This window comes from Amia ocellicauda, chromosome 10 (genome assembly GCF_036373705.1).
Source record: "Amia ocellicauda isolate fAmiCal2 chromosome 10, fAmiCal2.hap1, whole genome shotgun sequence".
NCBI lineage: Eukaryota > Metazoa > Chordata > Actinopteri > Amiiformes > Amiidae > Amia > Amia ocellicauda.
The window spans coordinates 20,139,236-20,157,846 of record NC_089859.1 but is presented as its reverse complement, the minus strand read 5'-3'; the positions used below and the strand labels follow the sequence as shown (position 1 = coordinate 20,157,846).

Genomic DNA, 18,611 nt, shown 5'->3' with positions numbered 1-18,611 from the left:
CACCAATCAAGCTTCCTTTTCTTCATTCTCACCTATTTCAGACTCTGACCTTTCCTCTCTCCTCCTATATCACAAACCCACAACGTGTGCCCTGGACCCTCTCCCCACTCGCCTCCTAGCGACTGCTCCTGATCTCCTCCACTTCATCTCCACGCTCCTCAACTCCTCCCTCCTCTCTGGCTGTTTCCCCTCTGCATTTAAACAAGCTGCTGTCATCCCACTCCTCATGAAACCAACCCTTGACCCCACCTCTCCTCAGAACTACTGCTCTGTCTCCTCACAGGCGCACCCCAAGGCTCCGTAATAAATTGGAAACCAATGCAAACAGTTTCATTTTCTTTTTATTAAGATGGTGAAGTGGTACAACAGTTTTTATAATAATAATAATAATAATAATAATGATAATAATAACTAGAAGTTGCAGGAAACTTTTGAGGCTTCCAGGTGCTTGCAGTCGAGAAATGTATGGTTTCAGACTCATTACAATATTAATCAGATGAAGACACATGTTGACAACAGTTTTTGCTTAAAGGTTTTGGTAAGCAGAGTATTCGTGGTCAAGTTTCCCCTCTATTTTTGCCAGTTACAATCTCAAAATCCAACTACACTGATCTGATTTAAATATATCAATTTAATTACATTAGTAATACCATCAATACCTCTAATATCATAATATATGAGTAAACACTTGATTCTCTAAGTTTCATTTTATTTGCTTTAAAACACAATCTAAACATTAAAGTAGCTTAAGATTGCTGCTGCTCTTCAATTTGCAGTTACATTCTCAAGCTTATTTAGTTGCATAACTGGTGTTTCATATAGTTATCACGTTGATTTCTGATGTGTGCGTTATATATATTTACAGCTGGAAAAGCAAAGTATATCACTAAGGAGCAAATAGCTCCAATTCATTTGTACTATTGCGCCTGAGCGATGTTTGTACGTTTTCTGGGGTGTAGCTCACACAGCAAAGGTATTATGTTCACCCTTTCAACTCTGCTTTTACAGTTGCGTATATAACATGTTACTGTGAGTTATGATTTCGCTGAGAGAGAAGAGCACAAAGTCGTGCCCCGTGTTGCACCAACATTAAACAGTCATGCACTCGCGGTGGCACTCGGTCTCGGTTGGAAATGACTTTCAAATTAAAGCAATAACCCACCGCTACAGATCCAGCAACGCCACTGCTGTTGTACATTGTTCATATTCATGTATTTATTTGAATAACTTGTATTTTCGTGTTTTGTGAATCACTTTTAATTCTATGTTTCACTTTCGCTTCTCTACAGCTGAAACAATCCCTCACTATAGCAAATCTCAGTTTACACTATTTGTATTTGCTTGCAGAAGTGTCTGTGTTTAAACAGATACTTAACATTGTAATACTGTTGCAAGTGACTGATAGCTCTTAGTTTTTACGACGTACCTGCCAAAGATGGCGCCTGAATCTTGTTTTCTCAGTCAGAAATGATATATGCTGCCACAAGTGGTCAGAGTGCGTCATTACAGTCAGAAAATTGGACAAAATTGACTTTTTGTCTAGAACATTTGTTCATTGCTCCCATATTTCTCATGTAGGAACTTTTCTTATAGAATATTTGTAGAGAACAGTCCAAAGATGCTGTATACCAAAGAATTATTTTAGAATTATAATAGTTGCATTGACAAAGTTCATATACGCACAATCGGCGAAATTCTGCAGATCTGCGCATATGTGCAGAAATCTGCGCTACAAAGAAGCGCATACGTGTATAATATGTGCAGTGCAATTAAAATACCACGAATCCACAGCTGATCTGTTAACCCACCAAAGCCAAACACCCTGCTGTGAAACTAGCAATGACAGAAAAGGAAAGGGGCGCAACAAACACATCCATATTACACACACAGTCGGCTATGGCTCTTTATTTGCTATTCGCTGCAACTCGAACGCACAGTTCTGTTTCCGAATGTAGACGGCAGTCTGTGTTGAGTGTGGTTTGGAAACGTGGGAAAGTCAATCGTTTAATCAAGTACATTGTGTAAATTAGCTAGCTAGATAGGTCTTACACATTTTGTATTTCCCAGTTGTGACCGGACAACATTGCCACAAGGACGCTAATGTTAAGGCAGCTCACATTGAAAACGAAAAACATCGGTCAGTGACAGATGTAATTGCAAAATATTCCTTTAAACAAACAGTCACAACCTTTATAGTTAATTTGAAATTGTGACAATAAAAAGTTGTGATAATGTCGGGTAACAATAATAATATGAGAGTTCACAGGTCTTCTGTTATTATGCCATTCCATTCCGTCTTCTAATAATGCGTTTTTACATAGATATTTATTTAACAAAGTTGTGGTGTTAGATAAGTATTCATCAATTACGAAGTATGAAATTAAGGCGAAACGATTTGCCATAGAGACGTGAAGAGTGAAGTGTGCGGTTTCTTTACATTGCGTCTTTGCTGGCGTTTGCGCAACTGCGCAACATAGGCATGGTATTGACCGATGGAAAGGACGTTACTGTCTGTCATCATCCCTAGAGATGATGTATTTTTCACCCAATCCAAAGGACCTCGCTCAGCCCTGGCACTCTCGGCTGATAAGGCAGGTGTCTGATTATGTGCAGATGCGAGAGAGAAACAGACTTTTACATTGTAGCTTATAAACAATGACTTTTAATGACAGCATTCATTTTAATGACTTTTAAGGGCCTTAAGAAAATACTTTGAAATGTAATGACTTTCAATGACGTGCAGAAACCCAGAGAAGGGAGTAGCAGTGAAGTGGAAGAGGAGGATGAAGAGCAACAGTGTGTCACCATATAACACCACTTCTCATGCATTAGTTTAGTGTGTTGATACAGATGCCCATTAGCTGCCATGTTATTGCATATGGGATTAATTTGAAAATCTCACACACTGTCTCTACTAGCAACTGTTATAATTCAATAGAATGCAGTGTTTTGGTCAAAGACAAGTAGAAACTGTGTGTGGGAGCATGTTTTATCTATCCAGATCCTTCTCCCTCATATGCACCCATAAGAGTCTATACAGGTGTGGGATTTGCTTTTGTTATTGTGATTGATTAATTACCTGAATAAATGTCATGTTTTAACATGTTCACAACACATTTATGCACCCTCATGCATTTCTGGTGATGTTGGCCTCGTAAAAACAATCAGTGGCTGGTAAGTTTTGTCCTTCTACCAGACACAGTGGCTATTGGCCAAAAACTTAATTTTATCCTGATATGTACATATACACCAATCAGCCATAACATTATGACCACCTGCCTAATATTGTGTAGATCCCCCTTTTGCCCCCAAAACAGCCCTGACCCGTCAAGGTATGGACTCCACTAGACCTCTGAAGGTGTGCTGTGGTATCTGACACCAAGACGTCAGCAGCAGATCCTTTAAGTCCTGTAAGTTGTGATGTGGGGCCTCCATGGATCGGACTTGTTTGTCCAGCACATCCCACAGATGCTCGATTGGATTGAGATCTGGGGAATTTGGAGGCCAAGTCAACACCTTGAACTCATGATTCATCAGACCAGGCCACCTTCCTCCATTGCTCCGTGGTCCAGTTCTGATGCTCACGTGCCCATTGTAGCCGCTTTGGGCAGTGGACAGGGGTCAGCATGGGCACCCTGACTGGTCTGCGGCTACGCAGCCCCATATGCAACAAACTGCGATGCACTGTGTGTTCTGACACCTTTCTATCAGAACCAGCATTAACTTTTTCAGCAATTTGAGCTACAGTAGCTCGTCTGTTGGATTGGACCACACGGGCCAGCCTTCGCTCCCCATGTTCATCAATGAGCCTTGGCCGCCCATGACCCTGTCGCCGGTTCACCGCTTTTCCTTCCTTGGACCACTTTTGATAGGTACTGACCACTGCAGACCGGGAACACCCCACAAGAGCTGCAGTTTTGGAGATGCTCTGACCCAGTCATCTAGCCATCACAATTTGGCCCTTGTCAAAGTCGCTCAGATCCTTACGCTTGCCCAGGAGGAAACAGCCGTGTTCGAGGTGCCGGGGCCGAATCCCATGTCATGCCAGTTTGTATGGGTACATAATTCCATGCATGTTACACACATTTCTCTACAAGGAATGAACAATGTGTAATTCATTTCATAGACGAAACGATGAAAGAGGCTTTTCATTTCATGCACAACATGTATTGCACTTATTGTTAATTGAATAACACTATGTAACAATTTTGTTGCTGGGTAGTAAGTGTTATTTCCTAATTGCTAATGCCTCAAAAGAATACGCGTCTTACTGCGACAACACGAGTAAAGACAATGACAGTCAGTCTGTCCGCTTCCACCGGCGAAACCGTTCTGACGTCACAATCGGGGCGTAGTTACATGCACGCCTCATTTAAATCCCCTCACACAGTCCCAGCAGCCCCTGCACCACGCATGCGCATATTCTTATCTCTTCTGCTGTGCTGTAGTGTAGATAGAGGACCCTCGCTGGGTAAACTATGTTACTGCTGTGGTATTTGTAGCAGCACGAAATCACATTGCTACACACAAATGCGCAGAATAAGCATTACTGTTATTATAGGTAGGATGTTAATACAATGGTTATAACCCCCGTGTATTAATAATGATGCTGATTATTAGGCTTATACTGACCATACAGCCGAAATAGCGCCCACACTAGTAAAGCCATCTGATACAGTGGAACATCATTTTATTTTTCATTGCCTCGGGAAATAATAATAGATCAGTCAAACTAAACTCGGGTATATAGGTTTGATCTGCAGAGGGGCATCAGGCAGGGTTGCCCCATCTCACCTCTCTCTTCCTTGCCACTCAGATTATTTCCAGCTGTATCAGTGAGTACTCTGAAAGGGAGAGAGAGAACAATAAGTCAGCTGTCCGACGACACCACACTTTTTTTGAGAGACGCCTCAGGTTCCCCAAGCACAGGGGAGTACCTCCTGCCCTGCTGGTTTTTGGTCCAACTGAGGTCTTAATTGCTTAATTGAACCCTTCATTACCAAACAAAGCAATATACCATTCAATTAAGTAATTAAGACCTAGGTCGGAACAAAAAGCAGCAGGACAGGGGGTACTCCAGGACCGGTTTGAAAACCCCTGCGCTAGCACTTCATGTTATTGACAATAACATTACGAAGTGTTTCCCAGCCCTGATCCTGGAGGATCCCTTACCCTGCTGGTTCATGTTCTAACTGAGTTCTCAATTACTTAATTGAACCCTTAATTGAACGAATAATTTCCTAAATCAGAGCCTTTTAATGATTGTAAACAGTAGAGGGGTTACGTTGTGTATAGAATTTTATAAATAGCTTATTAAATAACCAACTCTTATTACACAATTTAAAAAGTCAAATCTAAGCAGATTGCTAACCCAATTAAGATTCAATGAAGTAATTGAGATCTTGGTTGGAACAAAAACTAGCAGGCCAGGTGCTCCTCCAGTACCAGGGCTAGGAACCAATGCTGTAAAGCATCTGGTTTGTATCTGAATATCAACAAACAGATGCTGTCTGTAAAGGAATGTGACAAAGTAACATATTTATGCATCACTGTTTGCAGGAAGCAACAGGATAAGTTTTCTCCCTATTTCATCCCTATCAAAGGAAGCAGAACCAATGGCTGCAAAGGGGTTTGTCTCTGAGGGGTAGAGTCTTGCTTATTAAAGCAGAGGGCATCTCTAGACTTTCATATGCAGGACGATCACTTCATGTTGAGTGTAAAAGGCTGAAAAATATAGACCAGATGCTTTTCAATTTTATTTGGAAAAATCGGATCCATTACAGAAAACTTGAATACTCATGAACACTCATGAAAGAGGTGGCCCCCCATTTGCTCTACGGCTTGCTGTCCAGAGGGGTCAGATGAGTATTGGACTGTCGAGGGAGAACAGATCTGTGTCTGAAGTCACACTTCATGAAGTCTTGAAGGAAACATTTACATCTACATCTTCATGGGCCCATTTCACCAATTTGCTTCTATATTAGTTGTTGAAATATTATTATTATTATTTATTTTTTTATTTCTTGGCAGTCGCCAGGGCGACTTACAACATAAGTGAAATAACACATTATTATTATCGTAGTTTATTGGTTAAAAAACCAACACAAAATCTCACACTCTACTGTCAAAACAAAGAGTCTTCTGGAACTTGAATGTCTTCTTTAATTGAACTGGTTTGTGGTCTATCAAACTCATACCGTGTACCCCATGCAATCTCAGTGCAATTGGAACTGATTGCTCGCGTTGAATCGTGCAGCACGGACATATACAGCTGTTGCACCAGAACCCACGTGTTTTGGGGTTTCTCTAAACCGCGGAGCCAAAATAGCAGAACCAGACAACAGGTTAGTTTTCGCTTTACGGTGAATTCATTCAGTTACCGCTTAATGGGATGTTGTATCTGTGTTATATATAAAACATGAATAAAACCAAACCCATGAAACCCGACAACGTATCTGTAAGGCTTGCACGGGTTTGCTTTACGACGCATTGAGCAGGTTGGTCTCTGAATTAGCAGGGCAGTGCGTGCGGCAGTGGAGGTGTTAGGACGGACCCGTTGACCTCAGTGCTGCTGCCATAACAGATGTTGTCACAGAAAGCTGTCTGCATGGGCATTGTACTGAACTTTCAGGTTTATATCTGTATACTGGTCCGTGCTAACGTGTACCTACGGGTGGGATATTGTTTTAACTTGAAAACCGTTGGGAATTTAGGTTTTCTTGCACCGCATGGGACGCACACGAAGCACGTGACCGTACTGTCCCGGGACAGGGCATCAGCACGTGACTCGCACCCGCGCTGCTGTGCTGCCTTCAGTGCACATCAAAGCACAGCATCTTTGACTCCATCCTGTATGTTCTGCTAAACAAACTATTGCCATGTATGTTGAATTTTCTTCCTTTTGTAATGAAGGGGATAATGGAAGAGAACAGAAGCAGCCGACCTCCAGCTGAAGCAAAAGCCAGAGTGAATGATGACAAAGGAGTCGCTGCTATTAAGACTCAGTAAGCCGCTAACAGTTGCATGATACTTTCCGATATTCTTGTCATGGCTTTGTTTGCATCTGTTGCAATTTGAATTGTCCCGGATCTGTTGTCCCGTGCAGGTACCTCACGACCAAAGAGCAGTTCCACGAATCCTTAGATGCGAGGAGGGAGAGCGTGGGGAAGACTGCCGAAGGAAGCGAAGCCCAAGGAGAGGCGCAAGAGTCCAGAGAGGATGTGACCGAGGAGCCTCAGGCAAAGAAGATCAAATTGGCAGACGAGGGGAAGGAAGGAGGGAAGAGACGGGATAAGAGAGCACGAGGGCAGTTTAAGAGCAGGCCTCATATGAAACCAAACAGCTACGATAACCGGAGGCTGTGCCCCTCTATTGTGCAGGTGAGTGTACCGATGTTGCGCAGATCACAGCCGCTGTGTCCTGTATCTGTCTATATATATATATCCATCTCCATGTCTGTGTATTTACTCGGCATCCCTTTAATAGCAACGCATTCCCTACTTGCTTTCTCAGACAACATCTTTCAACCAAGGAGAGAGGAGCCTCTAATTTGAAGCAGCAGTTGTGGTTTGGCATTCCCACAATTAAAGGGTGTAATCAAAATATGACTAAGGAACTGAAGTGAGATGTTTTATCTAATGTAGGTCATGATTTGTGTTTCAGTTCTGCAGATTAGTCTAGTAGTAGTAATGTAAACTTGTCATATTAAAAATATATATAAAATGTTCCTCTTTTTATGTGTTTTAGGAGAATGCAAGCAAGTGCTTCTTCGGAGAGAAATGCAAGTTCTTCCACGACATCTCGGAGTACCTGGCACTGAAGCCCGCGGACGTGGGGGAGCGCTGCTATATCTTCGACACAAGTGGGAAGTGCTGCTACGGCCTGACCTGCCGCTTCTCCAAGGCGCACATCGGCGAGGGCTTCAAGAACCTGGTGAACGAGGAGCTGCTGAAGAAGACGGAGGGCCGAGTGACGGTTAAGAACCGCCTGGACAAGGACCTGCAGCAGCGCCTGCGGAAGAGACAGGTGTCCTTCAGCGCCTCGGAGGACTTCCTCGAGACGATCAACAAAGGGAGCCATCAGGGAAGCGCGGCCAAGAAGAACGGCACGAACGGGGCCACGCCTGGCAACCTCCCCACGGCAGCGGGGGAGAACTCGGCACCGGACACCCCGCCGGCCGGCCCAGGGGGTGTCGAGGGGCCGACCGGGGTCCAGGAGGCGGGAAGCAAGCGACAACCAGACGACGCCCAGGATGGCGGCGTCCCCTCTTCCGTGGAAACAAAGGGTCTGGACCTGGCGCAAGAAAGCCTTGAGAAACGGGCTCCTCTGAAGACACTGGGCGCGCTGACGGACGCCGACGTTGTGAAGCTGCGGCCTTGTGAGAAGAAACGAGTAAGTTGTGTTGATGTCATAAAGACCGAGGGCCCTTAATCAGTCAAGCTTAGACGGGTTTCCCCCCAGTCAAAGGCACAGATGACAAAGGGGATTTACAGTGGTGCAGAAAAGTTACTTGACATTTCTCTGTGTGAAAGAAATGGGTTTTACTCGGGCGATTCAAGGCAACCTGTAGCCGAAAATAGCTTCATTTTACCCTTTATATCAGATGTGATGCACTGGAATTAAAAGCTGGGCCATTATGAGCCGTTAGTGTCATGTGTAGCTGATATAATGGGTAGATTTGTTTGCTTGTACCATATAGGGTCCCTCCAATGTTAAAATTTTAGATTTTTTTAAAGTTACTAAATCAAGCTCTCCATATAGCAAGTGAAATATTAATTATGTCACTTTTCTTATTTTCAGGTGGATTTCACTGATAAGCTCTACCTTGCTCCCTTAACCACCGTAAGTAAAACAAAAAGCTATGGAAAGTCTCCTGGGAACAAATTAATCTTAATGTCAAAACCGGCTCAGCGGAGGAATCCCGTAGTATTCAACAGGCTTCGACTGTAGTCCTCCTGTCACGCGTGTGTTTTGTGGGGTCTATGTTTCTCCACACGTCTCTCATTGTGTCCCTCCGTCCGGGTGCATCTGCAGTGCGGGAATCTCCCTTTCCGTCGGATATGCAAGCGGCTTGGGGCTGACATCACGTGTGGAGAGATGGCCATGTGCACGAACCTGCTGCAGGGCCAGGCCTCGGAGTGGGCGCTCCTCAAGAGACACGAGTCCGAGGACTTGTTCGGTGTGCAGGTCAGTTGACGCCGCGAGTATCGTTTCCACGATGGCCTTTTAACTTGCGGGAATGTGTGGGCCGAGTCGAAGGTTGGCCAAACGTCTAGACCTGGTGTAGGCCCTCGTGTGGCTGTGAAAAGGACTGCATTGGCCGGACCAGAGAACATTTGTTCGATCTTTTTATAATGGTGAAAGTCGAATATAGATGTTCTTTTTAAATGTATTACTTTCTTAACCCATTACATTTACCCCAGTCACTTCCGGGTTGAGATGTATCTGTTAATAACGCTGGAAATATTATAGCCAAAAGCATGGCATGCATATATCACTGGAAACTAGAGACTTGGGGCTTTCAAATGATACTAAGATTGTTACGATCTGATGTTGCTGAAGAGATATTGTCTTGCAAGGTAATGGACAAATTTGCTCAGTTTGATAATTGCTCTTTTTAATACATACAAAATAAATGATCATAACTCCTTCAGTTTGTATCCGATTATCATCCAGTTTGTCTTAAGTTGTATTTCGAGTAGTACTTTAAGGGAAAATTGTAAGAAAAATAAGTTTATATTGACATTTGTTTTTCATAACATATTCATAGGGATATTCATAGTTCATAATTCATAATGATGCTGTTTATCATGGGGGGGGGACAGGTGTTAGTGTTGCAATATAAGTGTGTCTAATCATGATTAACAATGCAGAATCTGATTCTGTAGTTTGTATGCATTCATTTGAGTGGCTCCACATACTTTTGGCCCTTAAAATGGAGACATGGCCCTCATGTGAGTATTCTGTGGTACACATTTTCTCTAAACTTTTCTGCACAGGCTATTTTTTTCAAATGCACATTATTCATCAATTTCTTAAGGTATTTTCATCCAACTTTCAATACAAGTTTCAATATGAGTGGTATATCAAGATGTTCCATAGACTTTAATGGAGACAAAATGCATTTTGTTTTTGTGAAAACACTTGGTAGTACTGTAATACAGTCTGTCTAATCATGATCAGCGATGCAGAATATTATAGTACAGGTTGTCTAGTTTCATTTGATAGGTGTCACACTCCTGTACTCCGTATAATGTCCATATTAAACACTTGTGCATCTAAGAAGTCCAACCAGGCGAAAATGAAACGGAGTGTAAAGTGTTAACGAGGGACACATGTAGAGGTTGTGTTTTGCTCTGGTTTACCAGCTGGAAGGGAGCTTTCCGGACACCATGACCAAATGTGCCGAGCTGCTGAACGACAACATCGAAGTGGATTTTGTCGATATCAATTCGGGATGCCCCATCGATCTCGTGTACAACAAGGTAAGACACGGGTTCGCTGTGGCTTAAACCCTTGGTGTGATTGGACGCCTCCCTAAAGCAGCTGAATGAGATTTTGGACACGGGGACCTGTGTGTCCCGGATAATTGACTGCTTGTAGTCGGATGTGGTTATTTTCAGTGCGAGCGACGGGGGACGTGTTTGGACTGACCTCTCTCTGTCTTTAGGGCGGCGGCTGTGGACTGATGACTCGCACGAGGAAGTTTGAGCAGATCGTACGAGGGATGAACTCGGTGAGTCGGACTGCTGTTGAAATGTAAAAACCTCTGCTTTACCACGTTGTGCTGTATAGGCAGTAGACTATGGCTTCTGACGATGTCTTTAAAGGATGTTAATGGTGTGATGTGGGGAGGTTAGTGGCTTCAGGTCGCACAGGAAAGGAGAGAGAAAGTGTTGACCCAGAACTGTGCAGCTGACGTCCTCACCTCACTGGTCAGCCTCTACTCTTAGCTCTGCACAGAAACGACACCAAAGCCTGCAGGAGTCACATGCATGCCTGTCGAGCTGCAGTCACTAAAACACAAGGGTCCGTCTCGTCCGCTCGCAGGTCCTGGATGTCCCTTTAACCGTGAAGATCCGGACGGGCGTGCAGGAGAAGTCGAACATTGCCCACAAGCTCATCCCGGAGCTGAGAGACTGGGGAGTCTCCCTCATCACGGTGAGTCGGGGCTCCGCGTGGCTAGATGTGCAGCGTTACTGCGTGCTGTCGTACCGGCCCTCACCATTCCTCTCGACGCTCTCGTCCAGCTTCACGGCAGGTCCCGGGAGCAGCGCTACACGAAGTCCGCCGACTGGGACTACATCGACACGTGCGCCAAACTGGCCAGCCCCGTGCCTCTGTTCGGTGAGCACAACCCTTTGCTGCGTAGTTCTTCCTTCTCAAGAAGATCAAAGCTTGGCTTTAACCTCTGTGTTCGGATGCCTTTAAGTATGCTGATATCATTAATAATGCTGTATAAATGTCCAGCACTGCCAGGCTTGAGTGGCACTGAGTGGGCAGGGGAGGGGACTGATGCGCTGGGTGGGTTTTATTAAGAAGTGAACGTTTGTGTTTTCCCTGAACAGGAAACGGGGATATTCTGTCTTACGAAGATGCGATGAAAGCCAGAGAGACGGGGGTGTCTGGAGTGATGATCGGAAGGTATTAATTAAACGTGCAAATGAGCAGGAAGAGGTCAGATTCACGTGTGCAGGATGTGAAATACTGCTGTGCTGCGACAGTACTCTGAGTACTTGCAGACCTGGGCCCCGTTCCTTGTAGCCGGCTGAGTTCGCCTTTGAGGATCACTTGACAGATAATTATACAATGCCTGTGGTAGAGAGCAGGGTATCAGACTACAATGTACATCATCCATGACTTGACCTCAGTTATTCCCATATGATCTGTGAATCCACCTGCCTCATCTCAAATATGGAAGCCCAGGCTCTGTCCACGAAGAATAGTCAGAGTACATTGTGCCACAGATTCGAGGAAGTTGTAGGAAATCATCTTATCTGTCAAATCATTGCTTAAAGATTTGTTTTATGAAGTGTTCCGTCAGTGTTCATCTCATAGGTCACTATGATGGGATAATTTATTTTAATTGCAATCTAGTTTACGAGAAGTTTAACCTCTATTTGGATTAGAGGAACAGAGATCAATGGATAACCCATAGTATTCATCTAGACAAGCTGCTGTAAAACGGTATCGTCGCATTCACAGCGCTGAGGTTTGTTCTGCTTGGTGTCCCGTGGCGAGGGGCGTCCGGTCTCTGTACACGCATGGTCCCTGTGACCCGTCCCTTGTTCCCCTCGCAGGGGTGCCCTGATCAAGCCCTGGATCTTCACGGAGATCAAGGAGCGGCGCCACTGGGACATCTCGTCCACAGAGCGCTTCGACCTGCTGAAGGACTACACCAACTTCGGCCTGGAGCACTGGGGCTCCGACACGCAGGGCCTGGAGAAGACGCGCAGCTTCATCCTGGAGTGGCTGTCCTTCATGTGCAGGTTCGTCCCGGGGGGGCTACGGTCAGCACTGACCACGGGGACGGCGGTGTTGACAACATGGCGATGAAACTGATCGTAAAAACAGTGTTGAGGAGTGTGAAGGCAGGTTTGACTGGTTTTAATGCACACTGGATGAATCAATCACATCAATTTATATTTTGCAGAGCCATCACAGAGTTCACTTTGCTCTCACTAATTTAAACAACTACAGACTGGTGATAAATTAAAGTAAAACCAACATAAAGTGTGTCAGTAAGGTGTTGGACACCACGAGCCCCAGATCAGCTTCAATGCTCTTGGCACAGATTCTCCGAGTCTCTGGACTCTACTGGAGGGATGAACACCATTCTTCCAAAAGACATTCCCTCATTTGGGGTTTTGATGATGGTGGTGGAGAGCGCTGTCTAAAACCCCATTCACACTGAAACAATTGCCGGCAATTTGGTGGCATTTTGTTGCCGGCAAGGTCTGTGTTAATGGGTTATTGGTAATTTTCTGACAAGGGACCTAGTCTAATTGCTGGCAATTTGCCGGCAATGTGTCTGTGTGAATAAAGCAGGAAAATTATAGCCGGCAAATTTAGTGTCAAGTCCTTGCGTGTCGATGCAGTGCATCGGCTAACTGCTATAACCAATTAGAATAGGGGAGCATTTTTGCTACCACAACACGACAAGGTTAAGCCACCTTTGAGCAAGAACTTATCACCGTAACGAGAAACGGACCGGGTTGTTAGAAATGTCAGAGATTGAAGATAATAGTTGCTGCAATTCTGAGTGTTATTGATTAACCCATAGGTTGGTGTATTTAATGCTAACTACTGTCACCCGTCAGATGTTGTATACCAATAGATAATACAAAATATAATATCTCCATACAGGCAAACGTGTTGCCCCCTCACAATGGGTTCATTTCAAACTAAATTGGTTCAGTTTGTTTGCTTTGAAACAATGTATCAGTCAGTGCTGTTCACTTGCCTTGTGTACAAACGCGCTCGGCTCGTAACTCGGGTTTGTTTTCGTGATTCACTTCCGTGATTTCTCAGGACTCGGATCATATTGCAATAATCAAGTGAGCTCGGTAAGTTTTGTATTAATAAAACACTGGATATTTACATTTTACATGATTAGTGTGTATAAGAAATGACGGCAATAAAGTTACATGCAGTAGTCTAACACATTTGACTACTTCTGATACAACCAAATAATACACAGGTGCGTTCACATTGTGCAGAATGTGCACAGATCTGACCAGCAAAGCGATTCATTTTATCATAATCGTATGATAAGTGTGAATAGTGATGCATCCAGCTGTCTATTTAAACACACTGTATGCAGTTATACAGAACACAACAATAGGCTGCTATATTTGTGAATATTATAATCAGCGTTGCACTGCTGAATGGCGATTGTTTTGCCTGTATAAAAATATACAATAACACAGTAGTGTGATGTCTCCTAAATATCCATCTCAGAGTATTTTACTGCTTTTGCCATATCTTTTAAATGGGGAAATGATCTAACTTGTACACACGTCCACAGTGCCAGTCCGGGTCTGCTCTCCGGATCCATGGCTTCTGTAGCATCTCCTCCTCATGGCCACAGCGCTCTTGCCGGCAGTCTCTGATTTCTGTGTGAATGGATCCTCCACGGCTATTTTTTGTCATTCAAACCCAGTGTGAATGGGGGCAAACAGGAAAAAGCAGGCCAATGTTCCTGGCAAATTGCCGGCATTTTTGTGTGAATGGGGCTTAACACGTCGGTCCAAAATCTCCCATAGGTGTTCAATTGGTTTGAGATCTGGTGACTGCGAAGGCCATAGCATATGATTCACATCATTTTCATACTCTTCACACCATTCAGTGACCCTCGTGCCCTGTGGATGGGGCATTGTCATCCTGGAAGAGACCACTCCCATCAGGAGAGAAATGTTTTTAATGATGATTAATGATTTGCAGTGACCCTTCCCTCTAAGGGGACAAATGCCCCCCACAGCATAACGGAGCCTCCGGACCCCCTCACTGTAGGGGTCCAGCAGGCAAGCCTGTACCGTTCTCTTGGTGTCCCACACATGCACCCACTTGTCGAGAACACGAGCCAGTTGAGCGTCTGTGTGACTGAAGCTCCTGCCATTTGTGCCCCAATAATGACCCCTCTTTCAAAGTCACTTAGATCCTTTCCTCTTGCCATCTTGATCCAAAATCGAGGTCAGCTGGTCCTGCTCAGCATTTGTATACATGCCACAGAGCATGATAGGATGTTAATTGCTTAATTGTATCATGCAGTACACCTGTTTGAAGTCATTTATTCCTTTAATTTGTCACCCGTTTGTATATTATTATTATTATTATTTTTATATTCACTTACCATGTGCTAGTAGCAGATTTAAGCAGACTGTAACTCTCTGCCCTCCGGCCCATCAGATATATACCAGTGGGTCTGCTGGAGCGCGTTCCCCAGAAGATCAACGAGAGGCCGCCCTACTACATGGGCAGGGACTACCTGGAGACGCTGATGGCCAGTCAGCATGTGGGAGACTGGATCAAAATCAGGTGGGAATTCAGACATCTTCTCCAAAACCGCTAATGGAAGAGATGTGAGACGTGGTGTGTTAAGTTATGTTATGACCTATATTCAGATTTGTTGATCGGTCACATGCTTTGACCGCTATATTGGATTGGCTGGAAATCTTCAACGATCTTCTCTGAAGCCACTGGTCCGATTGATACGATTCAAGGCAAGCTGAGAGAACAAGATGGCCACCATGTGTCAATCAAATTCCAGAGATGGTTAAATTACATAAACTGCAGTATTGAACTGTATTAGAATGTGTTACACAACAGAAAGTAATACATGTGCATTATTGGAGCAAAACTACTTTATTGACATAACCCAAACACAATACATGCACATACTGTACCAGGCTACTATACTTCCCATGTCCGTACATTTGCCCTATCATAAGAACATAAGAAAGTGTCCAATTGAGAGGAGGCCATTTGCCCCATCGTGCTCGTTTGGTGTCCATTAATAACTAAGTGATCCAAGGATCCTATCCAGTCTATTTTTAAATGTTCCCAAATTGTGTCTTCAACCACATCGCTGGGGAGTTCGTTCAGATTGTGACTCTCTGTGTGAAGAAGTGTCTCCTGTTTTCTGTCTTGAATGACTTGAAGCCCAATTTCCATTTGTGTCCCTGGGTCCATGCATATCCATGCTGCTATATTTGCCAAATCCATTAATTTCCAATACTCATGCTACTATACTTGGCAATTGGCAGCTATATTTATTATTATCAGTTCCCCACACAGATATCTCTTTAAAACTGTCTGCGGGTCAAAGTTGAAGTCACTCTTCTTGCTCTTCTGTCTCCCAGTGAAATGTTGCTCGGTCCAACGCCAGCCAACTTCTCCTTCCTGCCCAAACACAAAGCCAACGCCTACAAGTGAGTCGGAACTGTGATGCCAGCCGGGCGTCTGAGCTGGACTGGACGGGGGAGAGTCGAAGCATTGAAGACATCAGACTCGACCGCATTAGTTAGACTTCATTTTATTTTTTATTTTGCCGCCAGCATAAAAAGACGAGTCTGCAGAGCGCGGCATCGGTGCACATGCACGGTGATTGATGGAGGTGTCTGGCTCGCTCCGATTGGCCCGGACAGCCGGTGTGGGTCTGTCGTGCGCGTCACAATGAGGTGTGAAACACTGCGTTCTGCATGCCCAATTTTATACGTCTGCGTTTTTACCATTTTCTTTTACTAGATTGAACTTTTACTCTTGATTGTCCATGTGTGCCCGTGGGTGTGAGCGTCCCGGAGCCCCCACTGCGAGAGCCGCTGGCCAGTGAGCCCTCCTGCCCGCTTCGCTGTGTGGCGGCAGCCTGGCTGATGCTGCGCTTTCGGCTGCCGTAGAGTTGCAGCAGGGCCTCCGACGTGCCATTTGAATTAAGCGACTGCTTTAAAGAACCCTGGCATCCCCCCCTTCAAGTGGCACCCAGTTTTTTGTATTTTTAATTTTCTCTTCACTAACAAATTGCCCCAAGGATATGAGATGCACCTGCGTTGCTGACACACAGGCTTGATTGTACAGAGGTGTTGTAAGATTCTTCTGTGTATAAAATATGTGACTTTGAGATTAAAATGATATAAATAATATAACCAATGCTTGTTGCAGTTTCTTGTTCTAGGATGGGGGGTTCATACCCATCAGTGGGGTTTGATTAAAATATCCACGTGACAGTTTAATACTACGAGTGAAAGTGAGTCTCCTCCACAAAAGGGAATTTGCAATAAAAGGGGTTTATTGACACGGATGCAGTCAGGCAGGGTTTACCTGTCAGTTAACTGGAGCCAGACCCAGGCCGCATCCAGGGAGAGAAGAAATGCATGGATGAGAAGGTGTAAAATGGACATGTTTTTAAAACCTTTTAAGACTTCTTCCCTTTTATAAACCAAGGTATTTAATTTGCACAAATGAAACAAGGAGCACTTGGGAAAGAACACATAGGTGGTTAATCAAACACCCACCGATATCGGTTTGGTGGAAGAAAGTTTTGGAGTCGACAATTCTAATCAGTATTTGTTAAGTGCACAGGAAGAACAACATTACACAGAACTCAAAAGTATTAAGCAAGCATGACACTGTTCTTCAGACTTCCCAAGGAGGAACAAAGCTTATATATCCATTCTGGGACAAACCCTCAAGGGGCCAAACAGTGTCTGAATGGTCATTTCTAATAACTATATCAGTGATTTCATTGGCATTCTAACCTAAGCCTTCCCATCTCATCAATATTATAATCATCACTAGTGAATAATAATCATTAACCTATAAATCGCCAGTTGCATTGCAAGGTCATTTGCCGTTAATACGTTGCAAGAAAGGAATGTAAGTTGCTGATAACCAAAAAGGGAGTAATAGAAAAGTGAAAATAAACATTCCTTAGGAGAATGCAGACAATTAAAGTTACTAAAGCGAACTCCAGGGTCACTGCACACAAAAGACAAAGACAGAATTGGATAGATATTTGTTTCCTCTACATTGGTAAATAAACGGGTTAAAAGCACCAGAATGTCGTAATGGGTGTCCTACCTCATCCAGGGTGAAGCTGGCCTGTGATTCGTCCAGCCCCATGACTTTGTATTTTTTGAAGTTGTCTGTAATTTGAACCATAAACCCTGCTGTTCGCGCTTCTGTTTGAGTGTAGCTTGACTTCAACGTTTCCTACTAGTAATGCATTCGTTTAGGCCCCCCCCCACCCCCACAAACTCCCAGCTTAATTGGCCTTTAATGTGTGTGGCTGATGTTCCCTGAATCCCGGTGGAATCCCTTCTGTCATTGTATCAGAGAGAGCTTTTAATTACAGTTTTACAGTCGAGTGTTTGGGAGTGTCTCTCTCTTCCATACGATGCTCCTCTGGTGGCGATTTACTGGCTCAGAGGTGTGAAGAGTGTTTCGTGTCTGAGAACAGATGGTGCTGATGGGAGCCAGACACCCGGGCCCAGAAGAAAAAAACTCACAGCCTTGCAATTAATTGAAAGGTGGAAGATAAAAATGGAAGGTGTTTAATGGCGAGCACTTAGGATGCTTTGGCATGAAAAAAGCTTCTTCAATACGGTTAAAGGTGGGATGTGAGGAATGGTGAGTGACAGAGTCTTCACACTCCCTTCATTCATAAGCACAGGATATTTTATTGTTTTTTGAATGCCGTTTGTATCCAATGTGGGTCAGAAACATGAAGCAGGTTTGTGTTTCTGCCCCGGACCGGCTTCAACAGACCGAGCTGGGGAACAAGTTTTCATTTTTATCTGATATCAATATCAGAAGAAATAATTGCTGAATAAAGTCCTGTTATCTAGTGACCCCCATACATATAACCCACAGTGGTCAAATCCTCTGAAAACAAGACCGGGTTGATACCACAAGTTACCACAATACTTTAACTAATACGAGCTCAGATTAGCGATGAGGTTGATCTGCATGAATTCGTTTTATGCAAGATATAGGTTTATTAAAAATGTAAATAGACAACATGTATTTGCAAAGATAATATAGAGACAAGCAGCGTAGTATACAAAATATACTACCTGTGTGGTTTACTGAGCTTCAGTTATGCAGACGTTCGATAG

General features: G+C 44.1%; 1 protein-coding gene across 1 annotated transcript; it reads left to right on the top strand.

The window, feature by feature from the left end:
* The first annotated feature begins 6,238 nt into the window (after positions 1 to 6,238).
* dus3l (dihydrouridine synthase 3-like (S. cerevisiae)) lies at positions 6,239 to 16,640 on the top strand. The gene is made up of 14 exons (XM_066715437.1): positions 6,239 to 6,344; positions 6,913 to 7,004; positions 7,106 to 7,379; positions 7,747 to 8,391; positions 8,800 to 8,841; positions 9,034 to 9,186; positions 10,368 to 10,484; positions 10,670 to 10,735; positions 11,050 to 11,160; positions 11,250 to 11,346; positions 11,568 to 11,643; positions 12,300 to 12,488; positions 14,908 to 15,036; positions 15,861 to 16,640. The coding sequence occupies exons 2-14, from the start codon at positions 6,919 to 6,921 to the stop codon at positions 15,931 to 15,933; spliced, it is 2,058 nt and encodes a 685-aa protein (XP_066571534.1). The 5' UTR covers positions 6,239 to 6,344; positions 6,913 to 6,918; the 3' UTR covers positions 15,934 to 16,640.
* The last annotated feature ends 1,971 nt before the right edge of the window (positions 16,641 to 18,611 follow it).

Coding starts and splice junctions, on each gene's coding strand:
- dus3l (XM_066715437.1), top strand. CDS start 6,919: ATGGAAGAGAACAGAAGCAGCCGACCTCCAGCTGAAGCAAAAGCCAGA. Junction 11,644..12,299: donor TCTGGAGTGATGATCGGAAG/GTATTAATTAAA, acceptor TTCCCCTCGCAG/GGGTGCCCTGATCAAGCCCT. Junction 12,489..14,907: donor TGGCTGTCCTTCATGTGCAG/GTTCGTCCCGGG, acceptor CCGGCCCATCAG/ATATATACCAGTGGGTCTGC.